General features: G+C 41.8%; 1 protein-coding gene across 3 annotated transcripts; it reads left to right on the top strand.

Moving 5' to 3' along the window:
• The first annotated feature begins 801 nt into the window (after positions 1 to 801).
• On the top strand, positions 802 to 19,145 carry CYSLTR1 (cysteinyl leukotriene receptor 1). Of its 3 annotated transcripts, none has more exons than XM_050965133.1 (2): positions 802 to 837; positions 12,897 to 19,145. In XM_050965133.1, exon 2 carries the CDS (start codon positions 12,935 to 12,937, stop codon positions 13,958 to 13,960), a length of 1,026 nt encoding a protein of 341 aa, XP_050821090.1. In that variant the 5' UTR covers positions 802 to 837; positions 12,897 to 12,934; the 3' UTR covers positions 13,961 to 19,145. The 3 variants fall into 3 exon arrangements, with proteins under 3 accessions (XP_050821090.1, XP_050821089.1, XP_050821088.1); XM_050965132.1 differs by lacking the exon at positions 802 to 837 and adding an exon at positions 2,462 to 2,544; XM_050965131.1 differs by lacking the exon at positions 802 to 837 and adding an exon at positions 2,571 to 2,882.
• Positions 19,146 to 19,705: the final 560 nt, after the last annotated feature.

The following is a 19,705-nucleotide window of genomic DNA, read 5'->3' as shown; positions in this document are numbered from 1 at the left end:
TTGATCCAGAAGTGAGGATATGCAGAGGAGGGAATCTGCTGAGAAAAACAGTATCAGAGTGTCCACACCTCCATCTTCACCTGGTCCCCTTCTGCTTGTAAGCCTCTGCCTTCACCTTCTTCAGGTCAAGAGCAGCCTCTGAAATACCCACCAGTGTTTCTTGGCAACAGCTTCTGCAGATGCACAAAAAAGAAAACTTGCCTCCATAAAAGCACTAGTTATTAACAGGAGCACGATTTGTACTTTAAGCATGTCACAGCATACCACCACACCAGCCTGGGGCCTGCCAAGAATTGCATTTCCCAGATCTAGATGATTTCCTCCCACAATTCCCTGGGTGGGTGGACGAGTTGCTCTACTGCACCTTGCGAATGTGAGCGCAGAGAGATGCAGTGAGGTATGGCACAATGAATCTTGACTTACACACGCCTAGATAGCGGCTTGCTTATCACTGAGTTACAGCACCAGTGCGGATGCAGGGAGTGAGAGCAGCGTGCTGATAACGACAGTGTGGTCACGCTGTAGTGTGATAGGCTAACCTGGAACTGCTTAACTCATGATTAGCCTGCAATGATGATGTAGCCTTGGAGGGCCTTCCCACGGTCACGCTGTCCAAAGGGGATGATTGCTCTGCTGCAACTGAGAAGCAAATGGAACGACTCCATGGTGCTTCCAGCTCCCCTTGCTTTCTAGTATGTGTTAAAGTCACATACAAAGAAACAAAATGAGGTTGGACCCTCTTTGCTTCATAAGCTATATGACAGTCTGAGATTTTAAATTATACATGCTCAAGCTCTGATTTTAGAAACTGCAGTCGCATCTACTCTGTTTTTCCAGGTAAGCTCTAGGGATGTCTGGGAAACAAATAGAATTAGATCCACACAGGCACCAAGGAGTGAAAACTGTGCAGTTGAGAGGGAGCGTGCTTTTTGCTCACACTGCTTAACCCTGCTTATTTTTGTTAATATCTATTTAAGTCAGGGGGGGTCTAAACTGGGGGTCGGGACCCCTCGGGGGGGTCACAAGGTTATTACATGGGCGGTCGCGAGCTGTCAGACTACACCCTAAACCCCACTTTGCATCCAGCATTTATAATGGTGTTTTTAATGTATAAGGAGGGTCACACTCAAAAGCTTGCTATGTGAAAGGGGTCACCAGTACAAAAGTTTGAGAACCACTGATTTAAATCAAAAACCCTATAGGCAGTTGGAAGAAAAGATCTCCTTGCTAATGATTTGACAATCCTGTTTGATTAAGGCTGAGGAAGCTCCTGATCCACTCCTCTGGATGCACAGGGGAGAGCTCCTGCAAAAATGAGGAAGATAAGGTTGGATATGCCTGATATTTTTCAATGTAAAAAACAAGTCAGATAAAAATACTCTAAAAAGTCCTTTTGGGTCTTCTTTATCGAGCATAAAGAAGCTAAACGATGCACAAATCTATTATTCCCCTTTGCAGGATAGAATCTGAGCCTTAACTTTGAATTTCCTGCCTTGTCTCAAAACCTATCTGATTTATATATGGGGGTTCAAATCCTCATCCATGTGTATTTATGTGGACTAGATTTTTAGAGGCACCATCGGGTGTTAAGGCTTGTCTGCCATTCCTGCATGGCAAGCCAGCGTGAATCTGCAGTGTGTCAGCTTGCTTCACAGTAACATCCCATGTGGACACAGCAAGCGCTTAATTTGTGTCGGCTTGCCAAGGCTGAGCCCCAGCACCTCTAGGCTTGACTGTTCATAGCCCTGGCACCTCTTTCATTACAAATTAACCACTGGACACAGCTGCACTGAAAATTCCAGAGTGTTCTTTGGCTGCTACTAAAGCATGGTAAGTCAAAGAGCACTCTGGGAGATTTAGTGCACTGTAGCAGCATTCACACTGGCCCTTACTGCGTGGCAAACTAGTGCCCTGTAGTTTCACACCTGGTTTGCAATGCGGTAGTGTCCCCTTAGAAATGTGGGGTTTTGCCACTAGACTCCTTAGGCTTTTTTGACAATCCCAGCCCACGGTATGAGTTACCTTACTGAACCCATGGCCAGTTCAGAGCATGCTCTGGAGTTTCCATTTCCCAGATACAGACTCTTGATGGAGTCACACAAGATTGTCCAGCAGATCTTTGCACTTTTAATGTTTAAAACAGAAAGCAAAAATGGGAAGCCTCAGGACAGTGGGTGTGGAAAGGGGACAGGAAAAAGTATCTGGAAAAGACAAACTCAAAGGCACCCTCTGATCTGTTCTGGACTCACTGCCACATACTCCAGATAAAGAGATCAGCTTGTCTAAACGATCTGTTTCTTTGAATTAATGAGTTGTGGGGAAGTTATTTATTTTTTTACACTGTTCATAGGGGTAAGCCACTCCCTAGCCACAGGAATTGGGGAGGGACACAAGCTGCTCTTCTTTTAAAGCAGGAGAAGTCTCATCTCATGATAGTTCCTGCAGCTGGGAGTCTGGAGCCTGGAAGAGCCAGCTGCACTTGTAAGCCTCTCTCTCTCCTTTTTTGTTTTTGTTCCCCCTCCCGCACCTGAACAATGCCATGAAGTGACTTTCACTTAACTGCAAATATTTAGATATTTTTGTGGGCTGTTCTCTTCTTCCCCTTTGAGCATTAGCCAATAGCCACATGCTGCCTCCTTTCACAGCAAAGAGCTGCCTTAAGGGAGGATCGTTACAGAGGGTTTTCTAAACGACCAAAGAAAATGCAAATAGTCTGTGTGCTCTTAGCATACGCTCTGGTTTAAGCAGCTTGGTACCGAAGCCAGCCCCAGACAGAGCTGGGAAGAAAATACTGAACCTTAAGACTTCCTCAAAATCTTTCACTGACTTCTAAGGGTGAAAACAGTGAGAAGATCCAGTGTGTCAAGTTGGAGACTTAAAAAGTAAGTTGATCTGATGTTTAAATGCTAGTTGCAAAGATTCTTTCCATGGCTTTAACATTGCAGATTTCTAGGTACAGTGAGAGTTGCAGAAGTGGGAGAACAGTCTTATCGCCTCTCCTCAGCCTGATTTTGTAACCTGTAGTTAGGCTTTTTTCATAAATTGTTTAGAAAATTGCAGGATTTAACTTGTAAAATACAACTACAGTGACATAATGGAAGAAGTATGCATGGGGCAGAAGTCTTGCAAAACTTCAATAAGGACCATTTTAGGGCTTTCTGTGGATTTCTCAATAATGTGGAGGGGGAAGGTGTTTGGGGGTTTCCAGGACTGGAGGAGGATGTGTCTGCCCCAGATTCAATGAGGAGAAAACATGACTTTATTTCCAAAGTTCAGCAGTTTGCTGGTTTCCTTGTCTACAGTAACTGACGGAGTTATTTTCCGTTCCCTCAGATGTAATGCCAGACTTTTTGATAACTTGTAGAAGAATTTGAGACTTGGAAGAAAACATTCAAGCCTGGGGGTCTACAAGTGAGGTTCCTCAAATCCAGTTACACATTCACACCACTGAATATCAAGTCACCTGTATTCAGATACCTAACTATGGATTTAGGTACCTCACTTGAGGCATCTACTGGACTGACAGACAGGCTGCACATTTCCCATCTCTGGACATGAGCACTGTCTAAAGAAGGTCAGAAGTAGGCAAATCTCTTTCGAGGACATTATATTAAACTTACCCACAGCCAAAGAACCCTACCATTTCTCCTTTATTCTACAGCAATCATTTTAACACCTCCTCCCAGAAAAAAATAGAAATATTAGTATTAGGATTGGTGAACATAGCTCATATTTTTGGATCTGGCAAGAACTACTATGTATTGACTGAAAAATTTGCCCCATGACCAACAATGTACCAAACAACCTGCTGAAAGGTATTCAAGTCATAACAAAAATCTTGAATAAGGCTGGCAGTTTGAAGTATTTGTAACCAAGCAAATACGAAAGAAACCAAAAACCTGTATCTGATCTTATTTAAATTTCTGTATAATATATAGGCAATAAGTGAAAACCAACCATCTGTATTTAACCACTGTGTTATCTACACCAGTTCAGAGCCAGACATTAAAGCTCTGGTGGCTTGTCTATACTAGCATTCCCAGCTTTGTTATCACTAGTGAAGCTGAACTGGTGGTAACAACAGTGGGAAATTTAAAGGAAAATATCCAGTGTAGATAGCTTCAGGAGAGCTTGAATGGTATCACATTAAGGCTTCCAGTGTCTTTAGTGTTCACTTGACTACAAATACCATACTATCAAATTGCAAGTGAGAATTAATCAAATACAAAAGCAATTGTTTACCTCTTAGGAAAATATTGATACATCAGGATCAGACTGATAATGAATTTTTATTGTTATTTGGTAATAATTCATATTATCTGGGAAGCAAAGACTATGTCTCTCAGAATCTGAAAATTACTTTTGTTTAAGAGACTGCTCAAAGGAGCCCTAAATCAACAATGTAGTCCCTGATCGAACTAACCTCGTTATCTCTAGCCTGCATCTTGCTTGTATATATATACCTGCCCCTGGAAATTTCCACCACATGCATCTGACAAAGTGGGTATTCACCCACGAAAGCTCATGCTCCAATACGTCAGTTAGTCTATAAGGTGCCACAGGACTCTTTGCTGCTTTTACAGATCCAGACTAACAGGGCTATCCGTCTGATACTTGACACAATGTAACACTGTTGCCCCCCAAAAAAGCAAATATCATGCGGGGATGTATTAGCAGGAGTGTTGTAAGCGAGACTTAATTCTTCCATTCTGTTCAACACTGATAAGGCCTCAGCTGGAATAGTGTATCCAGTTCTGGACACCACATTTCAGGAAATGTAGATAAATTGGATAAAGTCCAGAGGAGAGCAACAAAAATTATTTAAAGTCTAGAAAACAAGACCTGTGAGGAAAGATTGAAAACTTGTATTTGTTTACTCTGGCAAAGAGAAAACTGAGGGGCAGCGGGGGGAGGGGGAGACAACCATGATGACAGTCTTCAAGTACATAAAAGGTTGTTATAAGGAAGAGTGTGACAAATTGACTTAATTCTTCCATTCTGTTCAACACTGATAAGGCCTCAGCTGGAATATTGTATCCAGTTCTGGGCACCACATTTCAGGAAATGAAGATAAATTGGATAAAGTCCAGAGGAGAGCAACAAAAATTATTTAAAGTCTAGAAAACAAGACCTGTGAGGAAAGATTGAAAAATTGTATTTGTTTACTCTGGCAAAGAGAAAACTGAGGGGCAGCGGGGGAGGGGGGACGACCATGATGACAGTCTTCAAGTACATGAAAGGTTGTTATAAGGAAGAGTGTGAAAAATTGTTCTTGTTAACCTCTGAGGATAGGATAAGAAGAAATGGGCTTAAATTGAGCAAGGGAGGTTTAGGTTGGACATCAGAGTAGGTAAGCACCAACAAATTGCCTCGGGAGGTTGTGGAATCTCTGTCAGTGGAGGTTTTAAGAACAAGTTAGACAAACACCTGTCAAGAATGGTCTAGTAATGTAGTCTTGCCTTGAGTGCAGGGGACTGGACTAGAAGACCTATTGAGGTCCCTTTCAATCCTACACTTCCATGATTCTGTGGTTCCACATATCTTTATTTGCAATCACAAAACCCACAAGATCGGGTTTCTCAAACCGGGGTCGCCACTTCCAGCAGCCCCCATTGGTCCGGAGCAGTGATCCACAGCCAGTGGGAACTGTGATCGGCCGGACCTGCGGACAAGGCAGGTAAACACACTGGCCCAGCCTGCCAGAGGCTTTCATTACACAAACAGCGACCCCGTTTGAGAAACCCTGCACTTCAAACCATATCTTCTCAAAAATTAACATCACAGAAAATATAGCATATAGATTTACCTGGGAGTAGCACAGAACCATAACAAAAGTATATTTCAGCATAAAAATTTTCCTACTTTTTAAAAATAGCCCACAGCTGATCTACTGTTGCTAATCAATATGACAGAAAATCCTATTTCATGGACTTTGGACACTAACAGAAAGAGCAGATGCATGCAGACTAGATGAACCATGACATTGGTAATAGAAGATGAAGCATTTCTCATGTAGCTTGACTTGAATCCAGCCCCAGATTAGCTATGATTGAGAGCTGCCATTTAATAGGTTTCCACATCAGAATGCCGCCACCACTATTTGAAAGTTCTTCTGGCACTCTTAGTCCTTGTCCACACTGGGAATTTGCCACAATTTCAGCCATTTGTGGCCTGCCATGAAAGTAACTGCAGCAGTGCAAATCTCTAGTGCAGAACGCAAAGCCTCTGTTTCCACTGGGAGAACTTACCCCTAACTGAAATGCACATGTTGTAAAAATGTTGTAAAATGCACAGATGCAAATTATGGCTCATAGGGTCTTTGCCTGTCTACACTAGGAGTTTGCACTGGCGCAGCTACACTGGAAGCTGAAATCAAGGCAAATCCCCAGTATAGACAAGGCCATAGTAAAGAGCTCAAGCAGTCAATGAGCATAGAAAATTAATTGCTGTCTAAAGCCTAGGGCTGGTCCCTCTGGTTCAGAATTAAAGCTAATTGATAGGGCAGTGTGGGGACCCTGTATTGCCGTTCCCTATGTGTCTGTTTTGAGATAAACAGATGACCTCAACCTGCAGCACGTTCAATCCAGCACCTTTCACAGGCACTACAATTCACCTAACATTTCACTGCCATTCTCTCTTTTCTGCTGCGGGCATCAAACTTAGTCACAGGTGCTGGGACTGGCACACTTCCGCTTACTGACTGCATGATGCAATAAAACGCTTGGGGGAGGAGATTACAAAGGCAGAACGCACACAACCCACATAACCCAAACTTACTTATATTACAGTCCTTCAGCTTTGACCAAACTAATGGGCAAAAGAAAGAGACAGTTAAAAACCTAATAGCCAAAAAGCTCATGTAACCAAAAAGGAAATCCTTCTCTATTGCTGCCACCCTGCAATCACTTGCACATGAGTAATTTTGCACACAAATAGTCCCATTGAACTCTCCTGGGGAAAGTTATGCATGTGCATAAGTGGTTTCAGGTTCAGAGCTGAAGGCTACAGGAGCTAGGGGCTTGATCCTGCAGAGGGTGAAGTTTGTCGCATTATTGACAGCCTCAACAGTTCAGAAATCATGAGCTGAGGCTCCCAAAAGATCATTATTGCCTTAAAAATCAGGATATTTTAAAAAATAATACCTTTGGGGTTCTTTTTCTTTGCCTTCTGATTTCTGAGGCTTTAGGGTACCCTTGTTTCACACTTTCAAACTTTTCTCTGCAATCCATGAGGGCTAGAAACTTCCAGCTTTTTTCATGAAAGGAGAGTTTCTCATGCAATCTCTTGATTCCCACAGCTGAGGTTTCATGAATTACACCAAGTATGTTGAGACTTGAAATAAGACCATGAGAGTTGGTAACCCTGTCAATGGCGAAGTTCCCCTGGACCTCCAGGAGGCAGGATCAGGTCCTAGATCACCGGTTCCCAAACTTTTTGCCTGCATAATCCCATTTCCGAACTTTATTGCTTTCTGTGACCCCAGACAGCATGGAGGCCACCATTTTGGTGTGACCCCAGGTGGGGTCATGACTCATGATCCATAGATTGGGAACTGCTGACCTAGACAATCCATCCAGGGACTCTATTATAAAGAATAGAGTATAAAATAAACATGATACACTGTGGTCCCGATCCTGCAAACACTTCCACTCAGTCTCACTGGATTGAGTGGGACTGGGACTACTTGTGCGAGCAAAATTAAGCAAATGCTTGTTTACAGCATTGGGATCTGTATCTGACTGACTGTTACAAGGCATAACACAGAGGAATATAATGTATGCTCTAACTGAAAGAAAAATATACAAGTCACCACACTGATCTGGCAAGCTGACTCAAATCTATGCAATATAACTCATCAAGGTTTTCAGTTTGTTCTGGCCATATCTCACTATGCTTTAAGCTAAAATATAACAATAAGGATTTTTTAAAAGCAGCTATCTGAGTTCAGTGTTTGCAGGTAGCTCACATACTTCTCCTCAGAGAAAATTAAATCTGGCTCACATCATTAAGAACACTAGAATTTACATCTAGGGTTGATTATGCTTTAACTCTCATTTTAAAAACAGCCATAGTGGCATCTTATACTTGGGTTTGTCTCTTGTTTATAGAACAGGAATACTTGCAGCACTTTAGAATCTGAGGTGCCACAAGTACTCCTGTTCTTTTTGCGAATATAGACTAACATGGCTGCTACTCTGAAACCTCTCTTGTTTATGTAATTCTTTAGTACAATTTTCCCGTGTAATTTATTTAAAACCCACTAGAAGCCTGGGTACAGTATATGAAGAATTACTAAGAATAACAAAACTAAATCCTCTCTAAATTGTTGAGTGGTAGTTTTAATTTGGCATATACTTTGGTCTGGTTAATCATGGCTGCCCCCTTCTGGTTGCTTAAATACCTGCCATGTTAGCTGCAGCTGTACCTAGATAAATGGTTCAAGGCGCTGATGTTATGTAAAGAACATAAAAAGAGAGGGATCTGTTATATCCTCAATATGTGAACAAGCAGTAAGTCTAAGTCACAAAGTTTAGTCCAATTTCTACCCAAGGTTGGATGTTTGGATCTAGGGTTTTGGTTCTGCCACTATTTTTTTTAAAAAGGGGAATTATTTGCAAATGTGATGTCTGGATCTGGACTCACATTTGGAACATCTCCACAACTGAGGTTTGTTCAGATCCAAGGTTTTGGTTCAAGACTCCATTAAGTATAGAGAGCAACTGATTTAGTTAAAAATTCCTATTGATTATGCTTACATCAGTAGAGGCATTTGGTCATGTTTGTAAATTAGACTTTCCCTGTACCTAATTTCATATGATGCAAAATTAACCTAAATCATCATCAGTTAGCAAATGAATTCTTTCAACAGATACACACAAGAATTGTCACATATTTTATTTGTTATAATCAGACTACTTGTTTGAATGCAGCACATTTTCATCGGTGGTTTTTGGTTTCGCTTACAAATCACTCGTGATTTTAAAGGAAATCTTTAATCATATTTAGAAACCTGACAAATGTCAGTGCTCAGCTATTTTAAAATAAAAGCATGATCAAAAACAGCTGTTGACTAGTTGCTTGTCTTCTTAAGGCTAATAAGAGAAATAGTAATTTATATATAATAACCAACCCCTGGAGGAGATTGGGTCCTTGGGGAACTAATAGTGGGAGGAAAATCCTTCCTACAGTAGGTAATTGGTTTTAATTAGTCCCAGGCTGAGGGCATAGCTATGCAAAGTGTTCATATAGAATCCTGAACTTAACCAAAATCAGGATAGGTGTGGCGTCCAAATGCAACTATGAACATCTTCTCAGGATAATGAAAGCCACGTGACTCTTGCTTATTTAAGTTTGCATGTTGTAAAGTCCTTCCAACCACAGCCTTTCCCACCACTGCAGCCACACCTCTTCCCGAAGTCCATCAGACTCATCACTGAGCTACTCTAAGCAGGGATACTATCTCCTTCTGTCCATGGGGAGACACGTGGATTATCCAGAGATATCAGACCTTAAGATCATGATATTTTTATGTATGGAAAGCTATTTTAGGTCACTTTTAGAGTTTTTGTTGAATTCATGGTAACTGGAGCATCTGGTTTCAGAGATGAAAGAAAACAAAAAATAGTCCCAATTAAGTTTTAAAACTTCCCAGAATATTTATAAAAATAGACTTGCTGTAAAATATTTGGCACATATCGAGGGCTTGTTAGGGTAGGATGCTATAAATGTTGTGTTGTTTGGGAACACCTGCGTAACCCGCTGATGCCTTCCCACTCCTGAGTAATCTGACCATCCCAAACCTATCATCATTATTATTATTATTATTTAGTATTTGTATTTCTGTAGTGCCTAGCAACCCAGGTCATGGAACAGGACTCCATTGTGGAAGGCACTGCACAAACACAGAACAGAGATAGTCCCTGCCCCAAAGAGCTCACAGTCTAAGTAAATTCATGCAGATAAATCCTTACTATGTCATCATGTATTAATTCTTTCTCACATAGGTAATCTCAAACATCTTGCTTGAGAGTGAAGACACTAGGCTTTTTTAAGTGGTGGACTTGTTGCTTTGTTTTTATTTATCTACTTCAAACATTATAAAATGCTACTGCCAACAGATTTAAGATGGAACAAATTAGTCAGCCTGATTTTCTAACTTGCTCTATATAAAGCAATGGAACTGAACGAAACCCACAAAGAGGAACAGAGTCTGTGTAAGGAAGCTAATCTAGGCAAGGATGGAGGATTTGCCTACTCAGCGGGGCCGGCGCTTCCATTTAGGCAACCTAGGCGGTCGCCTAGGGTGCCAGGATTTGGGGAGGCGGCATTTTGCCATCCTCGGCAGCAATTCGGCGGCGGAGGGTCCTTCCGCGCTCCGGGTCTTCGGTGGCAATTCTGCGACGGGTCCTTCACTCGCTCCGGGACCCGCCGCCAAAGTGCCCTGAAGACCGGGAGCACGGAAGGACTCCCCTGCTGCAGAATTGCCGCCAACAACCGGGAGCATGGAACGACCCTGCCTAGGGCACCAGAAACCCTGGCGCCGCTCCTGCTACTTGGCCCTAACTCAGACAGGATGTGATCTTACCCACTGCTGGGAAGTGGCTCTGAACAAATCATTATATAACAGATTTGCTTGTCAACTTCCAAATCTCGCCTGCCCCTCTACAGGCATATAGAGGGGTTCTTTTTAAATCACACACACAATAGCTAGCATGTCATTCAGAGATTGCTGCTGAGCATTTCTAATATTATGTCCTCCAAGAAATATTTATTTGATAACAGAAGTTGTCCAGTATTAAAGGAAACCGAAAGTAATTAAATGCTTGAGCTCAGCAGTTCCCTTGATGATTTCAGAAGACTGAAATGCCCCCTTGCACCACACTAGTGTGCACTTCCTAAATGGTGCTGCATAAGACACATTTTTTCTTTGATTTAGGGAGTAAATCTTTATCTTCATAGCACCTGCTTCAATGGTCCCCTTCACAGACCTAGATGGAATTCATCCTAATCATCTTTTTAGCATCTGAACTATTTGGGCTTAAGCTTTCATGCGCTAAAATCCACTTCATCAGATGCCTGGAGTGGAAAATGAAGTAGGCATTATTTTATTTTATTTATTTATTTAGGCAGGTATAAATATACAGCACAGGAGAAGATGAGAATTGCCTTACCAAGTGTGGGGGGGTCATTGCTAACGAGCCAATTCAGTTAAGGTGGAAGTGGCCTATTTTCAACAGTTGACAAGAAAGGGTGAATACCAAGGAAGGGAACATCACTTTTGTAGTGCTAATGAGGCCAATGAAATCAAGTATCAGAGGGGTAGCCATGTTAGTCTGGATCTGTAAAAGCAGCAAAGAGTCTTGTGGCACCTTGTAGACTAACAGATGTATTGGAGCATGAGCTTTCGTGGGTGAATAGCCACTTAGTTGGATGCAATCTGATGTAATCAAGGTGGCCCATTTCAAACAGGTGACAAGAAAGTGTGAGTATCAGTATTTGTTAGTCTCTAAGATGCCACAAGGACTCCTCCTTGTTTTTGCTGATACACACTAACACAGCTAACACTCTAAAACCTGTCTCCTGCAGTAGTTCCTGGGGAAGAGAGACTCCAGGTGGGAAGCCCTAGGTGTTGTGGCTGGATAGAAAGCCCCAACTGGAAGTTCTGTTTTTCTTTTGTGAATTTGTTGGAGGTTTGCACAATGAATGGAGACTGGAGGCAGGGCTAAAAACTGATGTGAGCATGGGATGATTCCCCAGCCTGGTAAGGCTAGCATCTTACAACAAAATAAATGCTTAGTCATCAAAGAGCAATTATAGAAAACATTGACATTAAAGAAATTCATCCCATGTCATCTGAAGCTTTTTCTGGTAGTTAACTTCCCATTGTAAGCCCTCCTCCCACATTTGGATTTTGGTAGGCTAACATGTAGGGCTCTTATGAAATGAGTGAGGGACTGTGTATATTATATTAATTTGACATGTTAAGATTTGTGTTATCCCTAAGTGGAGTGAAGCCTGTGCAGGAGTTTGGCAGCTAACAAGCATCTATTCTAGCTGTGAGCAGCCTCAACCTTGGAACTGTCTTCAAGATTATTTTTAAAGTTTTTTAAATCGTTCTGTGTACTAGAAAAGGCTTCTTTCTACACTTTGGTTAAAGCTTTAAAAATTGCCATATGGGCTTTCTCCTCCTGAGGTCTGTCCTCATACAAGAAGGCCTCCGGAATGGTGTGGAGGGAGCTGGGATTTGCCAGGTATTTAGAGAATGAGCGCACTAAAAACAGGGGTGAGTAGCTAAAGTGTCCCTTTTGAATACATTTTGAAGTTCTGTGTTTGCTGACCAGTGATTATACTGCTGTCAGATATTTCCTTCTCCTCCTTTTAACTAACATGGAAATTAGAACTTGGAAGCCAATCAAGTTGTCTGCATTGCAGCTCCAAACAGTACTACTGTACTGCCAGTTTGGAACCAGTGGTAGCACCAGTGGGGATTTTTGTTTTGTTCTTTTATCTGCTTTTAGAATGAGTTATGAGAAATTAGCATGGGATTTTCAGAAGTTCTCAGTGTTGGGCTAATTCTTCTCCCTTGGGGATCAATGGCAAAACTCCCATTGACTTCAATGGGAGAAGAGTCCAGCCAATGCTGAGGAATTTTGAAAATCTCACCCTTTATGTTTATAGTATGAATTATCTGGGTTTAAGAACATCGATCCTGCCTTTTGTGAGGATAGTTACGCCTTTTGTGAGGATAGTTTGAAATATTAGCTCGATATGAACCCTGCTAGCCCCACCCCAAAAAACAAACAAAAAGCCCACCTTTCTGTCTTTTCCATTTAATAACTGGGTTATATTTTGATGTTCCATGCTTTATAAAATTCACTTTTATTTTTCATCTTTAGACTGTAGGTTTCAAGGTGATACCTCTCAGGCAGAACCAATGGATACCACAGAAAATATGACCGCATTGTCTGCCAGCAACTCGACATGCCCTTTCACCATTGATGACTTCCGAAATAAAGTGTACTCCACATTGTACTCCATGATTGCGATTCTGGGCTTTGTTGGAAATAGCTTTGTGCTGTGTGTCCTCATAAAAACGTACCGGCAGAAGACAGCCTTCCAGATCTACATGCTGAATCTTGCAGTGTCAGACCTCCTTTGTGTATGCACCCTGCCTCTTCGAGTAGTGTATTATGTTCACAGAGGCAACTGGTTCTTTGGTGACTTCTTATGCAGAGTTAGTTCCTATGCATTCTACGTCAACCTGTACTGTAGCATTTTATTCATGACAGCCATGAGCTTCTCTCGCTGCATAGCCATCGTTTTCCCCGTCCAGAATCTCAATTTGGTAACTGAGAAAAAGTCCAGACTGGCATGTGTGAGCATTTGGATTTTTGTCACACTGACAAGTTCTCCATTTTTACTGAGTGGGTCTTACGAAGAAGGTAACAAGACAAAGTGCTTTGAACCTCCCAAAAGCAGTGAGATGACCAGTCTGCTGGTCCTACATTATATTGCGCTGTTTGTAGGCTTCATTATCCCCTTTAGTGTCATAACTATCTGTTATGCCATGATCATAAAGACTTTACTGAAGAATTCACTGAAGAAGAATCAGTCTACTCATAAGAAGGCCATATGGATGATAATCATTGTAACAGCTGCCTTTCTGGTCAGCTTCACACCTTACCATATTCAGCGCACAATCCACCTTCACTTCCTGAAGAGGAAAGACTCCAGCTGTGAAGACATCCTTTTCATGCAGAAATTAGTAGTGATAACCCTATCCTTGGCAGCATCAAACTGCTGCTTTGACCCGCTCCTGTATTTCTTTTCAGGGGGCAACTTTCGGAGGAGACTTTCCACATTTAGAAAGGCTTCCTCCTCCAGTGTGATACTGGGACCCAGGAAAAAGTTATCATTAAAGGAGAAAGACGATGAGCTGTTTCAAGAAAGCCATAAATAAGCTGGATGTGAGGTGTAGCTGTGCTTCCTTTGTAAGGCTTTTTGTGTGGCACTGCAGTAGAAATACGCTCACAGTGGGACACCAGTGACTGCAGAACTGCTTCAGGAGAAATGAACAAAACAAATATATCTTCATCAAAGTTAAACAGAGACAAAAATCCAAAGGGTCCTGCTTCTACTCATACCTTTCTGACCAGACGCTCCTCTGGCTGCCATTGAGGGGTTTATTTGATCGTGCTGTGGAGCATTCTGAGAGTAATTTTAAATTCCAAGAGACTCAATATAAAAAGGACTGAAATGTGAGTGGATATTCTGAAAACGTGCTCAGAAGGCATGTACGTATCCCACACACACTTAACAAGTTACAGAACAGCAGCAGGAAAACATTTGTGTGCTGGTAAATTCATGCAAACAAACTCTTAAAATCTCACACGATGTCATGAGGCAGCTCTACAAAGACCATTAGTCACTGAGCCAGTGGGAAATGTAAATATAGAAGTTGATGGAGCTTATGCAAAGGGGCAGGGGGAAGAGAGGAGGAGAGTATGCACTGAATCCCAAAACAGACACTGATTTCACAGGAAAATGTCTTCCCTATTCCCTGTTATTTATTGCACGGGCTTTTAACTTTCAGTGGCATAGATCACTGATTGTCACCACCTAATTCAAAAGGGTGTGTGCACAGATGACTTTAAGCCACCTATACACTCCTCCAATTGTGGGCCAGTTGTGTGGCAGGCCCATCTTCTGGTGTAATTTAGAGCAGCCTAGGGACTGTTCTAACTTGTATTAGCCACTAACAACCCCAAGGAACTGATCCTGCAGCCTGGGATTAGGGAAGCCCTAGCCATGAGGGGGTGGCATAGGAGCTACTACACTGGCTCTGCATCACCAGATGCTCACCCTACACAGAAGTAATCCTCATGTGACCATTTCGGCTAGCTTTATGTCTACTATACACTGGCAGTGCAGCATAAAGAGCCACACCACACTGGAGGGTCTGAGCCTATACCTTCCCACACAGGAACTGAATTTGTTCCCCCCCCCCCCATACATTTCCTGTAATTTGAGTTCCCATTTCCAAATATATTGCAACACACTAGTTACCTCAGCTCCAGCTACAAGATCTTTGAATGGCTTTCTATCTGAATTTTACAAGTAAATCCTGAGCTATAGTTCTGGTATGTGCCTCCCAAACAAACACTTTGGCCCCAGTCCTGCACCAATTGAACCCTAAAAACATGAGTAGTCTCCTTGAAGCCAATGGCTGCTTACATACAAAATGGGAAATAACTGCCTAGGAATGAGTACTGCGGAAAGGGATCTGGGGGTTATAGTGGATCACAGGGTAAATATGGGTCAACGGTGTAGTTGCAAAAATAGCAAACCTCATTCTGGGCTATATTAGCAGAAATGTTCTAAGCAAGATGGTAGAAGTAATTCTTCTGCTCTAGTCCACGCTGATTAGGCCTCAGCTGGAGTAGTGTCTCCACTGCTGGGCACCACATTTCAGGAAAGATGTAGACAAATTGGAGAAAGTCCAGACAAGAGCAATAAAAATAAAGTCTAGAAAATATGAGCTATGATGGAAGATTGAAAAAATTTGGTTTGTTTAGTCTGGAAAAGAGAAGACTGAGGGGTGACATGATAACAGTTTTCAAGCACATAAAAGGTTGTTACAAGAAGGAAGGAGAAAAATTGTTCTCCTTGACCTCTGAGGATAGGACAAGAAGCAATGGGCTTAAATTGCAGCCAGAGCGGTTTAGGCTGGACATTAGAAAAAACTTCCTAACTGTCAGAGTAGTTAAGCACTGGAATACATTGCCTAAGGAAGGTGTTTGAATCTTCATCTGTAGATTTTTAAGAACAGGTTAGACAAACATCTGTCAGGTGTTTAAATAATACTTAGTCCTGTCATGAGTGCAGAGGATTGGACTAAATGACCTCTCAAGGTCCCTTCCAGTCCTATGATTCTATGAAAATTAAGCCATGCATCAGTCAGGCTTTGCGGAGGGTGGGGGTGTGGAAAAGTATATTTAAAATTCAAGATACAGAGTTGAACCCCATCCACCTTCCCACCCCAGCTCCTCTTTGAAGTGTTTTCCACCATAAAATAGCATTGTAAAAGAGAGCTGAACAGAGCGGGGCTATTCTAAGTTGCCTATGTAGCTTTGGGAGCATTCCTGGCAGTAATATTAAACAGCAGTGAGTCATCAGGTACATTTTCCATATCATATTTTTGCTCAGTTATTAGAGAGTGGGAGGATGAGCCCCAAACTCCACATTTCCTCATTTCAGCTCCCATGTCTTCCGTTATCCACGACATTTCCCAGCCTTCAAATGAATAATGATTATCAGGAAGACTTTCCAGCTTCCTCTGACCCTCAGCAGGTTTCCAGTAATGTAGTATTTTTGGTTGGCGCTGTTCTCTCCTGCCACTCCACTCTATTCTGACCATGCAGCACATATTGGTCTCAAGCTGAATTTTGCCTGCTCAAGGCATGGAAACATGAGAGACCTTCTCTCCTTTCTTTCTTTGGGTTCCTGTCAGCTACAAGAGCTTTCCAAAATCTACCCAAAAAAAACCCACAATCAAAATAGAACAGAAATGTCAGTAGGTGTTGAAATGCAGAGACTACTGCTGTCAGAGACCTAAGCAGTGAAATACACACTGGGGGGCACCATGTTAAAATTCTGCCACCAAACTTCAGAGAGGCTTGGAGTGCTTTCCCCTGCCTCAAGGGCAATCCACGCACTCGCTGAATAACCTTAAATCATCACCGCCCACAAATGACTTACCACTGAGCCTCAGGGCTTGTCTAGATGAACAGTTAGTGTGCAGCAAGCTGGGGTATAAATCTACAATCTGCTACCACACCCTAAAAGTTCCCCAGTGTGCTTTGATCTACTCCACTTTGAATTTGAAGTAGGTCAGACATATAAGATGTAAGCCTGGCTCTGTTGCAAATTTGCAGTCAATGGGACATTTGCTAGTGACTTGGATAGGACCAGGATTTCACCAATAACTGTGAAAAGAAAACCTTTTGCCAAATGATACTGCCACCTTCCTGGATCATAGCGATGAGAAAATGTTTTTGGTTAAAAGGGAAAGCTAATTAATAGATTCTGCAGTCCCTCCTACCCTTCACTCCAAGCTCACTATCCGAGTACACAGTATTTACTACAATCCCAGAGAAAGATGCTTATTAAAAGATTGTCAGCACATTGCATGCCTGCAGGTTGGTAAATTAGGCAGTCCCAAAGCTAGAAGCATTCTGTGCTGGAATGTTTATTCCAGGCTAACAATTGGATCCTAGATTAAGCAAATTGGATGTACCTTGAGAACCTATGAAAAACGTTGTGCTATAAGGAAGTTCCTCTACTAGGCAGAAAAAAAGATTATAGGAGAGAATGCCTCTCCAGACACAACCGCTGTTCCTCTTTGTGCTCCCACCGGAGAGGCTTTTGTAAGCAGGCAGAGCCCGAACTGCCAGTAGCTGAACTGCAGTTACTGCGCCCCAATTAGCCCCTTATAAAACTGGATTCTGCTTCAAAGCTGACTAGTCTCACCTCACTTTCTTGCTTTATGTGTAACTTTCTTTTTTGCTGGGTCAAGGAAAATGGCAATACACTCCAGGACTAGAGGAACCGAGTCCCAGAGGAACCAAACTGAAGGACATCAGGTGTGTTTTCTGCTTAATTTATAGGTGAGATACACACATATATCCCGGCCTCCCTCAGACAGAAATCTGTTTGCTTTTAATTCACAATGGAAACTTGTTTCTGATTATACTAACTTCTGTTTGTGCTGCCATTGTGAATATAAATTTAGAGTGTTACAACTTTCCAAATAAAACAAACCTATTTATAAATCGTATCAGTGCAAATAGAAGTTAAACTATAACTTAAGGTAGAGCTACCTGTCATAAATGCTCACATAATAAAAAGCTTTGAAATGTGGCTCACTCTATAGGCTTTATTTCAATGGGACTAGTCCTGTAAATAATTGCGGTAACATAAGGCTCTGTGGCCCTGATCCTGCAATGATCTCTGCATGTAGGCAGGGGTCCAGACACTCAGAGCTCACTGAAGGAGCAGCACCTATCTATGGGCAGTGCTATGTAAATGTATGAGGCTATAAAGTGATTTTTTAATTTAAAAAAAAAAAAGAATGGCACCTCGCTCCCCCAAAAAAGGATGATTCCTGACTGCACATCTTGCTTACATACTGTGGAAAAGAGAAAACCCAAGACCTCAAGGAAAACTACACAAGAAAGAAAAAGAAGAAAAAAGACAGAAGAAGGTTTACTATACTTAAGGTAAAACATGACGGTGTCTTGTTAGAGAACAGTACAGATGGAGGCTAGGCACATTGTTATCTTAAAAGATAAGTTGGGGGCAGATCTTTATCATTCATCCTATATCTAAGAAAGCACCTTTGTGTTTTTTAACCAAGAAGGAAGGAGAAGTGCTCTGAACAGTTACAACGAGGAGTCCAGTGGCACCTTAAAGACTAACAGATTTTATTTGGGCCTAAGCTTTCATGGGTAAAAAACCCACTTCTTCAGATGCATGGAAACAAAAAACAGTCTCCTCTTCTCTGGAATGCTGCAGGCACTGGACCGAGGGCCCTTGGCATACTAGGAAAGACATACAGTATATAGACTTTTGTAAGAGTGAGCATCTTATCTAGAAAACAAGTAGTTAAAGCTTGTTTAACAAGTAGTTAAATTGTTGAGTTTTGTGGTCTTAATGCAGTCTGACATCTTTCTGTATAAAGGAAATTTCTTTAATATTGTAAATTAAGTGTGGTCTAAATCGTTGTGTTCTGAAGAACGTGTTCTTTAGGTGTGATGTAAAGTGTTACAGCTATGTCTCAAGCTATTTATATGGTGTTGTCAGTGGTGTCATTGTGCAAGTGTGTTTGCACTGACCTATTTTAAGAGCGTGTTTCAAAGTATGTGTTAAGTACTATAGCTATAGCTAATGAAAAATGTTCCATGCAATGTATTGTACCGTAAAAATTTATGTATAACGTTACTTATTTCATCATTCTGTCTTTGATGGCACAATATGAATAGTAAGAAAAGGTACATCGGCCTGTTTTTGTATAAGAGGATAGGCTTTTGTACTCACAAAACATTTCCGGACACAATTAAAAGAAAATGGTGCAAGTTATAATTTGAGACTTGTTCTCTGTTGTCTGATTTTCTAGTTTTAAAAACTCTGCATAAGGATTCATCTTAATTAAGATGTGATACTAAAAGATGATATGGTGAACTGTGCCTTTGGGGGGTGCCGTAACTCGGCACTGCTTAGAGCAGCCTGAACTAGCACATTGTCAAGAAGACGTACAGTGGATGACAGCTGCCTTTGGCCTCATCACTTAGGTCCAATGCTAAGTGCAGTTTGGTCAAACCCCAACACTGGGTCCCCATGTCTACACAACTTGTGCTATGCCTGTATCATTCAGTGCTGAAGGGAATTAAAGACAAATGCATTCTGTCCACATACTGCAGTCCCAGTATGAAGAGAAACATCTGGACAAGCAGACAGCTGGGACCCACAGAAACAGCCAAACAGCTGAATATAAAGACAGCAAAACAAGCAGAATATATGTGAGTGACATCAGAATAAAATTAAAACTGTTTAGCAAAGATGATCTAGAGGCCATTTGCATGATGTGCAAAGATTCCCAAGGTCACAGGTCTCTCACTGTGGTCCTGTGTAAAGGAGCCTACACAGA

Source organism: Gopherus flavomarginatus, chromosome 8, assembly GCF_025201925.1.
Source record: "Gopherus flavomarginatus isolate rGopFla2 chromosome 8, rGopFla2.mat.asm, whole genome shotgun sequence".
Lineage (NCBI taxonomy): Eukaryota > Metazoa > Chordata > Testudines > Testudinidae > Gopherus > Gopherus flavomarginatus.
This window is presented reverse-complemented; position numbering and strand designations above follow the sequence as displayed.